Source organism: Glycine max, chromosome 6, assembly GCF_000004515.6.
Source record: "Glycine max cultivar Williams 82 chromosome 6, Glycine_max_v4.0, whole genome shotgun sequence".
Taxonomy (NCBI): Eukaryota; Viridiplantae; Streptophyta; class Magnoliopsida; order Fabales; family Fabaceae; genus Glycine; species Glycine max.
The window spans coordinates 16,371,785-16,386,210 of NC_038242.2; the positions used below are offsets into that span (position 1 = coordinate 16,371,785).

The window sequence follows — 14,426 nt, forward strand, 5'->3', positions numbered from 1 at the left end:
AATTTGACCCTGCTTTTAAGGTATGGCAATAATGCAATAATCTTGTGCATTCTTGGATTCTCAACTCAGTTCTACCATTGATTTGCACATGGCATCGTCTACATAGATAATGCTGCGCATGCAAGTTTGGGGTATTCTCAAGAGAAGGTTATTACGAGGAGATTTAGGCAAAGTGTTAGAATTACAACAAGAAATCTTTACTGTTACGAAGAAAGAACAAAAGGGAGCACTAAAGGAGAGGCCCAACAGAAAGAGTATTAAATCTGGGTACCTCAAAGACTACCTCTAACGGCCTTGACGCTGACTTGACAACCTTGTCCCCTACTTGCATGCCAATTCCAATTGCCGAATCCATTTTTACTATTTTGTTATTATCATGTTCTGCAAAATTCCAAAATTTGTTATTTGTAATTTGCTAAATATAGAACTTATGTAATAAGGCAATGTAATGAAAACTATTTAGTATTTTCCTTATTTTGGTTGTGGAGGTTACTAGCCCTCAAAGTCCAACTTCAATCCTCTGTGTTTTAACATTTTGGTGCTCTCGTTGAGCTGCCTCCATGGTGAAATCCACTCGCTCAAAAGTGAACTCCAACTGCTTGGAGGATGCCATCACTAAACTCACCACCCACCAATTATCCCTCAGTGAAACCTTGCATTCCATGACCTTTAAGCTCGATGAGCTCATACACAAACCCCATACCCCAGATTCCCCTCACCATTCACCTTCATCATCCATTACTATTCTAACCTTTGTCTCTTCCTCTTCTACGCACCAAATGAAGCTTGAAGTACCGAGGTTTGATGGTACTGAACCTTTGGGGTGGATATTCAAGATTAATCAATTCTTTGAATATCATTCAACCCCGGACCATGAGCACCTTACTATAGCCTCTTTCTACATGGAAGGTAGGGCTTTGACATGGTTTTAGTGGATGAGCCGTAATGGTCAACTCACTTCGTGGCCCGTGTTCCTTCAAGCACTTCAGACCAGGTTTGCCTCCTCTCAGTATAAAGACCCTACTAGGGCTTTATTCAAGTTAACGCAGCGTAATGATGTTCAGTCATACCTGACTGAGTTCGAGGATTTGGCGAACAGGATCACCGGTTTTCTGTCGCAATTTCTTCTGAGTTGCTTCATCTCGGGCTTACAACCCGATATCTGCCGCGAGGTATAAGCTCTACAACCCCTGACCCTGGTTCAGGCGGCGGGCTTGGTGTGTTTGCAAGAGGAGAAAATGGTGGATGGTCGTCGTTCCTTCTGTAGCAGACCACTTCCATTTCCTTCCTCTCCAATGCTCATGTCTCCTTCTCCCTTGACCACTCTTTCTATTGTGTCATTGTTTCCACCACCAGTGAAACTGTGTGCTTCCTTGCCCATTAAGTGTCTTTCGCCTGAGGAGCTGACCTTGAGATGTGAACATGGCCTTTATTTCAATTGCGATGAAAAATTTCATCGCGGCCACAAGTGCGCCTCCAAGGCCTTCTTACTCATTGTGGATGATGAGAAGCCTTTTGAAGACGACCCTCCTTCGTTGGAGCCCTCACCCGACCCGCCTGATACCGGAGACCCGCTTCAGGCCCAAATTAGCTTACACACACTTTCGAGCCACCTAGCTTCTAAAACTTTACGCCTCATGGGTCACATTGCCTTGCAACCAGTGGTGATCTTAGTGGATGAGGGGAGTACCCATAACTTCATCCAAGAACACCTAATGCATCAATTGGGTCTGTCACCACGCCCCACTGCTCCTCTTCGTGTGATGGTAGGAAATGGGCATCAACTTGACTGCCATTTGCTTTGTGAAGCCACTCCGATACAAGTCCAAGACATCACCTTCATTGTTGATCTTCATGTTTTGCCATTGAGTGGTGCAAACCTTGTTCTCGGTGTATAATGGTTTAAATCACTTGGCCCAGTGTTGATGGACTACAATACTTTATCAAGGAGACACAGACTCTTCTCTCCATCTCATCACCCCACCTCAACTTCGCTGGTTGTTTCGAAAATATGGAGCCAGTGCATATTTCCATATTCACATTACCCCAACAGACCTTCGTCCACCATAAACCACTACTAACCACCTACCATCACCCATCCAAAATCTCATTACCCAGTTTGCTTCCCGTTTCCAATTGCCATTTTCCTTACCTCCATCGAGGCCCACCAATCATCATGCTCACCTTATCCCAAATGTTGAGCCAGTGAATGTAAGGCCATATCGCTATCCTCATTTTCAGAAACAGGAAATTGAGGCACAAGTCAATTCAATGTTACAAAAGGGACTTATTCGTCCTAGCACCAGTTTCTTCTCGTCATCGGTAATCTTGGTTCGAAAACATAATGGCTCTTGGTGGATTTGTGTCGATTATCGCACACTAAGTGCCATCACGATCAAGGATTGTTTTTTGATTCCGACCATTCATGAGCTTTTAGATGAACTTGGCAGCGCAACGTGTTTCTTTAAATTGGACCTTCTCCAAGGGTACCATCAACTATTGATGCACAAAGAATATGTCTCCAAAACCGCTTTCCGCACTCACAATGGTCACTTTTAATTCAGAGTCATGCCATTCGGGTTGTGCAATGCTTCATCTTCTTTTCAAGCAACAATGAATGCCATTTTCCGGCTATATCTCCGCCATTTCATTATCATTTTTTCGATGATATACTAATATTTAGCAAGAAATTCAAGGATCACGTAACTTACCTGGAGAAAGCTTTCCAAATTCTTTTAGATGGACAATTTTTCCTAAAACTGTGCAAATGTTCATTCGCTCAGAAAAAAATCGAGTACTTGGGCCACATGGTCTTAGCTCAGGGGGTGGAACCCATTCCTGCTAAGATTCTCACTATTCAATAGTGGCTAAAACCACAGTCAGCAAGGACTTTACATAGTTTCCTCGACCTCGCCGGGTTTTATTGTCAGTTTATTCACGGCTATGCTTCCATTGCAACCCCATTAACAAAATTGATCAATCCAAATGCATTCGAATGGACCCCCGTGACAAAACTTGCTTTCAATGAATTAAAGAAGGCGTTGACCACTGCTCATGTCCTACATTTATCGGATTTCATCTACCATTTTACATTAGAGACTGATGCATTCGGTGTCGGCATGGGCACCGTGTTATCTCAAAAGGGTCATCTGATTACCTTCTTTAGTAAGCCATTTACCCCCGAACTCCTTCAAGCTTCCACTTATGTGCGAGAACTCTTTGCCATTACTGCTGCAATCAAGAAATGGCAACAATATCTTCTGGGTCACCACTTTACCATTCTTACAAACCATCGTAGTCTGAAAGAAATAATGACACAAGTGATCCAAACGTTGGAACAACAAACCTATCTGGCTAGGCTTATAGGGTATGACTACTATATTCAATACTGCTCAGGCAAATTGAATGGCACCGCAGATGCCTTATCCAGGGTCCTTGAATTCATTTCCAATAAACTGTTACTTCTCTCGGTTGCCTGCTTGACTTTCCTCAACGAATTGAAACACCAACTCTTGCAGAATACGCATTTTCTCCAGTTGCAACAGGAGATTATGAACCAACCTGAATAATACCCAGAGTACAGTATCGCCCAGGACTTAATCCTGAAAGGTGGTCGCATTTGGTTACTCACGGAGTCTTCGTTTATTCCTACCTTGCTCACAGAGTATCACTCATCCCCCATAGGGGGCCACATAGGTACAACTAAGACTCTGGCTCGCCTTAGTGAGAATTTCACCTGGCCAGGAATGCGCAAGGATGTAAAAAGTTTTATGGCTAAGTGTTTGGATTGTCAACATACGAAGTATGAGACTAAGAAGATGGCAGGGTTACTATGTCATTTACTGGTTCCATTTCGGCCATGGGAGGACCTCTCCCTTGATTTCATTGTAGGCTTGTCACCTTTTTGTGGTTATACCGCAATCTTGGTAGTAGTAGATCGGTTTTCGAAAGGAATTCACCTGGGCATGCTACCAACCCACCATACCTCTCATTCTGTCGCCATCCTATTCATGGATATCATGGGCAAGATTCACGGAAAGCCCCGTAGCTTAGACTCGGACCAAGATCCCCTGTTCATTAGTCGTTTCTGGCAAGAGTTGTTTCGGCTCAGTGGAACTACCTTTAAAATGAGCTTTGCGTACCATCCGCAGACAGATAGACAAACAGAGGTGCTCAATCGTGTCATTAAGCAATATCTTCGAGTCTTCATTCATAAGAAACCTTCTTCCTGGGAGAAATTCTTGAACTGGGTGGAATGGTCTTATAATACCTCGATACATTCGGGGTCAGGAATATTGCCATACGAGCTGACCTTTGGCAAGAAACCATCGACTATCCCACAATACATTACCGGGACCTCCAATCTTGAAGCAGTTGATGATTTTCTGAAAAACAAGAAGGAGGTCTTTGTTGTGATACGAAAAAATTTCACATTTTGTGAGAAAATTGGTTACAGAATTGAGGTATGCTTGAAGAAACATGGTTTCTTCAAAAGAAAAATGAAAAATATGTTAAAATACATCAATATATAGAAATTAATTAGCATGAATACAAATACAAAGAGAAGGGATGGAGATCAAGTTAGTCAAAAAGTAATAACTTTTGATTGAGTTATTTTATTCCATAAGTTTTTGTATATATTTAATTTAAATTATCTAACTATTGAATTAAAAAAATCTTATTGAATAAATCAAGTATATAAATTTTTATAAAGTTTAAAATTCATTTGGTACTTTATTAAATAAATTTAAATTAACATTTGATAATTGATGTGCTTTTCTAAAATATAATTGTAAATGTTGTATATAAAATTACTTAACTACATATGTTTGATTTATCTAAAATTTGGTGTGCATATGATCATTGAAAATTGAGATAACATCAAAATATTCATTAGTTGAATCATTTAAATTTAATATATAAAAATAATTATTGAGTAGAGTAATTCTATAGGAATTAGTCTCGAATAACTTGATTTTCATCCGTATGTGATAAATGACAACATATCAAATAAAAATAATTTTTATTGTGATATTATTGTCTTTAAAAATCTTTTAAGGGACTAAATTATGGCACCAATATCTTTCAAGAACGAAAATTAGAGTTTACTCTATAGTCTATAATCCTCTCATACTACGACGAGTAACACGTTTTTCATCAAACAAGAGGTAAAAGTTGTATGACCTACATTACAGGTACGGTGACAAACATTTGTCCCTAAACTAGTATACCATTTAGTCCCTTCTTTATGTGTGTGTATTGTATTTAGTTTGATGCGTCAAAAGTTACCAAAGCACAATTCATGTGTTGTTAGCAGTGACAAAGACTACCCCTCTCATTTTCAAAAAGCATTGGCTAGTTCACACAAGAGGATTAGTTTCCAGTCACAATAATATAGTAGGTACACCATTGCCCACTCACTAAGCCTCAATTACCAAAGTTTTCACTCGCAAAACTAACACTCGTCATTGCCTAACTTGTTTGATCAAAAAGTGATAATCAGCCAAGAAAACTAACCAAAGCCGAGAAAGTTTCGGCATGCAATAAATGCTCAAATACGGATTACTAGTTAGTTTCACGTGATGCAATTGCAAGTTAATTTTTGTCTCCCAAATTAATACATGTAGACAATATGGGGTGTGTCATTGATGGGATCATGAGATGGACCTAGTGTGAGTTTCATTTTTCTGGATAGTTCTTTGATCTTAATTGGGTTTATAAACGTGCCTAAAATCAATTCGAATTTTGGAATTAAACCGTTTCCATTGAATTGTCACTATGACAACCTTTTCTGCCAGCTCATTCTAGCATCACATGCTTTCTTGATATTCGTATTTCGCGTATGCCTTGCTAAATGGAAACTAATTTCCATGTAAAGTCAAAGTTTGGTATGCATAATTTCATTGAAAAGAAGGCATTGATTTATATCGGTGTAAGGATGTAGGTTCTTTTGGTGGTTATAATGGGATAAGTTAATGAAGTATTTTTTTTTATCATATTTAATAATTTTTATCCGATAAATTTATTTTGAAATTTATAATTAGATTGGAGATTATTATGGTATAGTTTATACATAGATTTTACATCAATTTGTTGAACCTTCCAAAAAAAATATCAATTTGTTGAAGTTACTATTTAATACATTATTGATATGTATTAAGAAGAATATTATGTAATAGTCAAAAAAAGAATATTATGCATATTTTTTAAATATATACAAAAAGAACTATTTGAGTATATAGTATTATTGGAAATTAATAATTATAATTGAATGGTTGGATTATTAATAGGATACATGCTAAAGTATTACATCGAGTCATTTCTAAACAAGAGTAATAAAAGTAAATTTGAATCATACTATGCATGGATAATCAAGATTTAATTTTATGTGAGCATTTAAAAGTTATATTTGACATATTATTTCAGTCAATTTTTAACATTCTTCACTAATTAAATACTAACTTGTTTAATTTAGTTTAAATTGTTTGCTAATCAAACTTTTTTCCAGTAATTTCTAGTATTTTTTAAGACTTTAGTTCAAGTAAAGATTTTTAAAATATTAACTTCCAGCTTATAATTTTTTATATTTTATGCACATATAACCTTTGGGAGTTCACTTCTAAAGCACAAACCCTATGCTTTTTAATATGTGACCTCAGGCCCTAAGGAAAATTATACCAAAACATTATAGCACCCACCATGCAACTATGGTGAAACTATTTTCCACACCCTTGTAGCTTTGTAGTGACACACACTAGGTGACCATAAAATCATCACGAAATGAGACTACTTTAGAGAACCAAGCTATTTATTCTCAAACCCTACAACAAATCACGTGTTCACAACCATAATGTTAGGCGGAGAAAAGAGAAAGCCTAGGAAACACTCAAAATCATAAGTTGTGAAAACGAAGATCACACTAGTTCTAAGAGGCATTGAGGGCTCAATGGCTCATATCAAGAATCCAAGGCATTTGGAGGGCGAAGCTCCAACTAAACCATTGTGTGACTTTCAATTGTTTTCATGGGTGATCTAGGCGTATTCAATCCCTCCCTATTTTTTGGTACCGTAGATGGAACCTTTTCACGAGATGATAGATCTTTACTGACACTTAGCCACCTTTTGGGTGCAAATGTTAATTAGTGGTGGAAGCATGCCCTTAAATGTTTGGTGTTTGATGACACTTTGGTTGGAATGACTTTAAATGGTCTTGTCTATCTTTCTATCACCTCAATTGATGAGTTTTTGATATTGTTTGTCGTCTATTTTGTGAAAAATAAGGAGAAACCATTGACAATGTCAAAACTCATTGACGTTCGCTAGTAGGGGGGAAAGTCTTAAAGGATTACTTAGCCAGATTTACATAATTTACAATTCATGTATGCCAAATGGATTAAAGATTATCTATGGCTACATTCGTCAAGGGGTTATGCGTCAACCAATTTGGTGAATCATTGGTGCATCACTGACTAGAGTTAATGGGGAAGATATGTTTGAGGGCAACATGTTACATTGAGGCTAAGGAGGTTATTGTGAGGAAAAGGGAGTTGGAGAAGAAGGAAGCCGTCTCGAGCGTGACATCATATTCACCCATAGAATTTCTTAAGCCAAAGTTGAGCTAGAGTAAGAGACAAAAAGCGTATAAGCCTAGAAGGATGTGAGAAAAATATATGTATTTGTCAAGGATCTTACGCCTCTTAATACGTCTACAAGACAAATCTTGTGAGATGTGATTTCAACGAGATTGTTAAGCTTCCTACATAAAAGTAGAGGATGATAGCTCAATGCCAAGCATGATAGGGTGTGCACCCTTTTGCTTCAGCAAGTAATATGGTTGTTGAGATCGAATAATACTTAGCCTTTTTCACTTTGTAGAGCTTAAGGCTGGAAGGTTGTGTACTCTCTTGTCTAGTTGTTGATTGTAAAATACTCTAACATGGAATCCTTTATACTAGAAAAATATTATTTTTAGTAAAAGGATATTTTAGATTAAAAAAAAAAGGAAAGGAAGGTGTATTTATCAAATAAAAGCTATAAATAGCAATAGCCTATGTGAAAAGTCCTGTGGTTTTGCAGGAGGGTGGGTTAAGAACCCAACATGAACATACTCTCGGTGCATGTAAGTATGGATTTGGGCCTCATGTAGAAGGGACGCATATCTAAATTCTGATCCAGAACAACATTAAAGGGTACGAAAGTAACAATCAATATTTTTGTGGGATATTGGAGCTTTAGCTAGATATTACTTACCATAATTTTTCACTTAACATTAAAGAATTTTGATAAATTATACCATTACATAGACTTTGAGGTTTTGCACTAAGCAGTCCATTTCATTGTGAATCGAAGATGTATGATAACTTTCTTTTTAGAGTGCAACTACAACACAAACTTTATATCACCTTTTATCCCTACATAACACCTCAGATTCCCCACTTCTACTAGTCCTTTTGTTATAAATTTATGTACAATTTTGACTTTCAATTAATTGAGTGGGTTTAATCTTTCAATAGTTGATTTAATCAGAAAAAAAAACTCAAAAAATTAAAATAAAAAAACACAATCTAAAAAGAAAAAAATGTAAATAAACCAAGAAAGAGTACTGAATCACCCTTGTATAGGAATGTTTTCACAATTAATGAGGACAGAAATGCATTACCATTTGAGGGTTTTATTTTAATAAAAGAAATTGACCAACGATTCAATTATATAACATGTATCCATTAGACAAAACAAGAGTAACTCATTTAGCTGCACATTTCATGAAATCATAAACGGGCTGGACAGGTCCAAAATAATCATTAACCCCGAGCATTGACAGAAAGCGGCCCAAAAGATAAAAGCGAACACTTAGTAGCTCAGATGCTAAGAACAATTTCTGAATTAAGAAGTATATAAAATTAAAAGGTACATTCATGTTTCAATGTTTTTAAAGGATACGTGTATTGTAATTGGAAATCCTGCTAAAGAAAACAGCAAGACAAAGAATTTGGCACTATAGCTCATGCTAGGCAGTCCTTCGAGCTTTTTTCACCTCAAGTGGAAGAAACAAAAAAAATAAAAAATAGATAGAATTCTTAGTACAGAGGTAGAGGTCTTCCTAGCATTTCTCATTGATAAAATTATGTACATCAAACCAGAGTTTAGAAATTGAGAATGATAACAGATTCAGAACACCGATATTGTCAAAAGGGAGAATAAAGCTTCTACTTCCATGGACTTGGCTGCCGGGCGTCTCTGAAAACAGAAGTGCCACCAGATGCTGCTGGGGAAGGGGATGATGCAATGTAACTAGTTCCTGACACAGACACTGAAGGTAGGTTCATGGGATTTCCCTGATGACCTGAGAGAGCAAAGCGTGATGGACTACCAGCAGCCCCCATATTTGCTCGAGAAGGATGTGAAATCTTCATAGAGAATGTAACAGCTAAGCATCAATATGTAATCACGTATATGATAGAAAACAGGGCAACTCAAGATAACATTCTATTTATCGGTTCCAGCTTGACCTTTACTTGTATATTCAGTTGAACAGTTATCAAGTAACCAGCTAAAAAAAGAGAAAGAATATATTGAACAGTTAAAGTAAAGCTGAGTGACATGAAAGTAGCCTAGACAATGTCACAAAACAGCAAAGTATGTTCATACTCTATACAAATACAAGCTAGTTCTTAGAATCATAACAATCAAAAGTAACAGACAGCAAAGCACATGAAACAAGACCATAAATTCAATTTAGCCTCTGAAAATTCCAATTCATGCAAATTCAACATATTTTGGTACTTTATTCAACCCTTTCCAGAACTGAGTCTGCACCTAGTGGGACTAAATCAGATGCCAAGCATTCAATGTTCAGTGAGTAATTTGGGTTTAGTTAGCCTAAGTTAGATTGATGGGATGATATTAGGTTCTATTGTTTGGATTGTTTAAAATTGAATAGAATGAAACCAGATAGAATGCATTCCACCACCCAATTCTTGCCCTCCAATTTAGGGATATGCACAAAACCACTTCTTTTTCCACCACTTTATAATAAAATAACCAAACAAGAATAGTAACTTCACTTTATTTAGCTCATCATTATATATCTAAACACACATAATAACTAGCTTTCCATAGTTCACCAGTTCACACTCCTACATTCACCCTATAACTTACATATATAATCACACATTCATAACAATAACTTCATCAAACAACCTAAACTTTGCTAGAAACCAAAGGAGAAGCCGAAACACATCAACAACATGAACTAACAGTAATAACCAACACACTTACCACATTCTGTTGAATGCTAATGCTAGGGGTTCTCCGAAGAGTGGACTCTGAAGAAGGAGACATGCTACTTGTCCGAAGCACATGGCGAGAATGCATTGTATGGTTAGCAAAATCATCCCCTTCACCACCACCATCCACATCAGCAGCAACAAGATTTCCCTCGGATCCCAACCTTGGGGGCATATGCCTAATCATTGAACCAGTATCATTTGTTCCATCCCCTTGAAGTGGAACCGAGGGACCACGCATCGCAACTACTTGCATACTATTTCGTCTCTTCAACTCCTCCTCCGCATTCAATATCTGCCAATTTACACAACCAAACCTATCATTTGCTTAATGCAAGGGAACAACATTGCTAATTAATACCAAATCCTCTGCACAAAAAGGCACGAACTACACGTGGCTTTTTAATCATTGAACATAAGTTAAAAATGAAAAAAAAAAACAAAAATCGATATCCGAAGGAAATCACAATGGATCAACACATTGATATAAAACTTTTCTTAGTTTCATACTATTCAGAATTTCTCAACGGCAAACCATCATTCACCTGCTTCAAAACCAACACCAGGTTATGTTTATTATCATTCAACCCATGCAACTTCTCCTCAATTTCTTTTTTCCTTTTCTTCTTTTCGTTAAGCAGATCCTCATTCTCAGCGACCTAGCCAAAAAAACAAGCAACGCAATCTATAAGCACACAACGCAAGAATCACTTAAATTAAGCGATTTAAAGAAGAAGAAGAAGAAGAAAAAACGATTATTTAAAAACCGGTTACCGGCTCAGTCTGTTCTTCCTCCGGAGCGGCGACACCGTCAGATGTTTTTTTCTCCGAAGCCTCATCAATCTTGGAATCGAGCTGAGGTTTCTCCGAATCAGATCCAGCGAGCGGTTTCTTGGCGGAACTAACGGCGACGAGCGGCGTTTCGTTGCGATCTCCGTCTTCTCGGGCGACGGTGATGGAGGGGCCTTCGCCGTGATTAACGGTAACGGTGGGAGGTGGTTCGGGTTGGGAACCGTTGGGGAGAGGGGTAGAGTTAGGGTTTTGAAGGCGCGAGAGTGCCTTGGAGCGACGAGCGAGAAGGGATTTGAAGTCTTTGAGAGTGATTTTGGGGGCTGGCATTGGCCATCGACGAGGCACGTCCGGTACTCGGTGAAGGTTCCCTCTGTAAAGCGAAATTGCTACCATGCTTCTTGTCTCTTCTTTGTTTTCATTCATCTTTCGTAACAGATAATTGGGTTGTTATATAGGTTTCCTATCACAGACACAGAATTAAAAATTTTCAAATATATTTTGCTCAAGCCTTTAAGCATTAATAACGCTCATCTTCAATCTCATCTTTATACTATATATATGCAGAAAAAAAATTTCACCAAAAAAAATTATATAGGCAGTAATGTTATACGTAAATTTTATATGTGTGATTGTTTTCAAATTATTTCGTCTTTTTTTCTTAATGGTGTAACATTGGAAAAATATAAAAAAAAAATAGAATTAGTGTTTAATTGCTAATAGGATTTTTTTTTATATTCATATTAGTGTTTATAGTATGAGAATTCTATGAATTATAGGAAACGAATTTTAACTGAAAATAGATTTTTTTTTGTGCAGTAAAATTAATATTTAAGGTAATTTCTAATAGGTTATAATGTTAAGTTTTTTGTATACAGATTTTTTTTTAATTAAGCTCAACATTTTAACCCACTATTAATTAAAACAACAGGTCGAAAGTTTTTTAAACTTCATTTTCAATTATTAAAAAAACTCCACGTGTTTTACAAAATAATTTAACAAACTACCATTAAAATTAAAATAAAATTTAAATCCTTAAAAATTGCATAGTACATTACATTGGAAAGAGAGAGAAAATTCCAACTGTACATTTATTAGTTAAATTGCATGATAGACACAAGTTTAAACACTGAGCCAGCAATGTAAACTTCATTGATAATTCCTCAATTAGAATACACAATACAATAAGGTAGTTAAAACACCAAATTTAATTCAACTTGGATGGTTCCTCCATAAGGTGAGGAAAACTTAGGAACATCTCATTTTCTTGATCAAGCATGGCTTCCATGAATGAAATGTCAGATGCTGAGGAAAATTGTAAGTCACTACCTGAGGCTTGCAGTGACTTGACCTCTATCTTATTCCAAGTCAGATCCTCTATTTGACTCACCAAGTCTTGTTCTTGGTTAGCAAGTGGTGTAAAAGCATCTTCCAAAAGGAAGTCGTTCCAACTAAAAGCTGTAGTGGAACAAGTAGAAGGAGTAGATGGTGATGAAGTTTTTGAAAAGCAATCTTCCCCGAACATAGACACTGGCATGATCTCATTCTCGAAGTCTATGCAATTCGAGGCACCCGATTTCATTGATATGGCTTGGAACTGGTCAAGATTCATTGAGAGGTCATCACCATGAGTTCTATTGAACAAAAAGTTGTTTCCAGTGGTTTCCATTTTGGGTGGTGGCTTTGGTTGGTCATTGATGTTTGTAATAAATCCCTCTGGCAGGGTTTGATGGGATTCTGATTTTAGCATCATTGCATTCTTGAAGTCCTTATTGATTGAAGCAATTCGAGTACTTGGTTTCTGGCAACCCCCAATGTTTCCATAGTCAGCAATGAGTTTAGAGAAGGGCTTGTGGGTGACAGGGTCAATCCCCAATTGAGAGAGCTTCTTTTTCAGCTTTGAGTTCCAATAGTTCTTTACATCAGTGTCTGTTCTCCCAGGAAGTTGTTGGGCTATTATAGACCACCTGCGACATAGATATTAAGACTACCACCATTCTAATTCCCTAAACATGAAAACGTCAGCAATTATATTTGTCATGAACATGGGATATAAAATAATAGATAATAGATGGTATATTTTGCTTAGAAGTGTGTAAACTAAGGGGTGCTCATAGAACAAATACACCCTTGGTAATAAATAGTGTTTTAACATTTGTGCCTCTTTCTATTGCCAAGAATTATCTCTGTAGTATGGGTATAAAACTCTAGAATATGTACAACATTCAAATAGCAACCAAGAGAGAAATGAGAGAGCAATAACTACAAGACATTATATGGCTAGAGTTGGAACAATGACAATGAAACTTAATGGAACATCATATGATCTATTTATTTGCATATGCAGGACAGATCCTGGGGTTGTTTTGCGGTGTGATTGCCCAGGGCCCATGACCCGAAAGGAACCCAAAAAAATCCTGACAACTATAATGTGAGGAGGAAAAAAATATCAATTCCTTCTTGGGATAACTTCATTTTGTCATCTTTCTAAAACTCCTTCAATTCTTGAATTTTAACCTTTTGCAAGCATTAAAGCTTGAATTCATGATTTAGACACAAAATAATCCAAAAGTACAAGACCAAGTTGAAGAATTAGGCCACAATAATCACCTGCTACCTATGGCTGCATGAAGCTTAATGATTAGATCTTCTTCTTGGGTTGTGAAGTTGTCGTCTTTAAGATCAGGCCTGGGATAGTTAGTCCACCTAATCCTACAACTCCTTCCACACCTCTTGAGCCCTGTGTTAATAGCCCCAAGTGCAAAACTTTTAGTTAAGTTGAAAATTGAGATATAGAAATTCCAATTAACTTGGAAGTTTTAAAAAAAAATGTCTAATTTGATTTTTTGGGGACAGAAGTCCAGTTACCAGATCCATGCTTGGAGCCAAATGCAAGCTTCTTTGTATCTTCTTCTGTAGTCCACAAACCCCTTTTGACATTGATTTTTTCACAAGAAGGAGACCTCGCCATCTTATTTTTTAATCCAAGATCACAAAGGATTCAAAGGATTTTTTTAAAAAAAAAAGCATATGAAATCAAAAAGAAAATGTCAAGTTTAAGACAAGGACAGAGAGAGGCGTCTCATGCAGCTTCAAACAACTTTGTTCTGCAAACACTCTTTGTGAGGAAAGAGAGAATGGAGGAGATGGGTTTAAAGGTAACACAAGTATGGATGGAGGCAAGGAATGCATGAGACTTTGTTATGAATTAAACTTAATTTGCATGATGATTGTCAACATTCACAACAAACTTCAGAAGAGAGATGGAATAAAGAAGACCAACTCTATAACACAGCAATACTCTCATGATGACAATTGACATGCTTGTACCATATGCATTTTAAGATCAGG

General features: G+C 37.0%; 2 protein-coding genes across 2 annotated transcripts; both read right to left on the bottom strand.

The window, feature by feature from the left end:
* Positions 1-8,891: 8,891 nt before the first annotated feature.
* Positions 8,892-11,605, bottom strand: LOC100794844 (uncharacterized). Its single transcript, XM_003528121.5, has 4 exons — positions 11,061-11,605; positions 10,832-10,945; positions 10,279-10,581; positions 8,892-9,407 (listed from the first exon to the last, which is right to left on the bottom strand). Exons 1-4 carry the CDS (start codon positions 11,499-11,501, stop codon positions 9,207-9,209), a joined length of 1,059 nt encoding a protein of 352 aa, XP_003528169.2. The 5' UTR covers positions 11,502-11,605; the 3' UTR covers positions 8,892-9,206.
* Positions 11,606-12,216: 611 nt separating this feature from the next.
* Positions 12,217-14,293, bottom strand: LOC100795381 (transcription factor MYB35). Its single transcript, XM_041016590.1, has 3 exons — positions 13,917-14,293; positions 13,686-13,818; positions 12,217-13,042 (listed from the first exon to the last, which is right to left on the bottom strand). Exons 1-3 carry the CDS (start codon positions 14,044-14,046, stop codon positions 12,283-12,285), a joined length of 1,023 nt encoding a protein of 340 aa, XP_040872524.1. The 5' UTR covers positions 14,047-14,293; the 3' UTR covers positions 12,217-12,282.
* Between the last annotated feature and the right edge of the window lie 133 nt (positions 14,294-14,426).

Coding starts and splice junctions, on each gene's coding strand:
- LOC100794844 (XM_003528121.5), bottom strand. CDS start 11,501: ATGAATGAAAACAAAGAAGAGACAAGAAGCATGGTAGCAATTTCGCTT. Junction 10,582..10,831: donor TGGTGTTGGTTTTGAAGCAG/GTGAATGATGGT, acceptor GTAAATTGGCAG/ATATTGAATGCGGAGGAGGA. Junction 9,408..10,278: donor TTAGCATTCAACAGAATGTG/GTAAGTGTGTTG, acceptor TTCTCTATGAAG/ATTTCACATCCTTCTCGAGC.
- LOC100795381 (XM_041016590.1), bottom strand. CDS start 14,046: ATGGCGAGGTCTCCTTCTTGTGAAAAAATCAATGTCAAAAGGGGTTTG. Junction 13,819..13,916: donor GACTTCTGTCCCCAAAAAAT/CAAATTAGACAT, acceptor GGGCTATTAACA/CAGGGCTCAAGAGGTGTGGA. Junction 13,043..13,685: donor CATGCAGCCATAGGTAGCAG/GTGATTATTGTG, acceptor TCTATGTCGCAG/GTGGTCTATAATAGCCCAAC.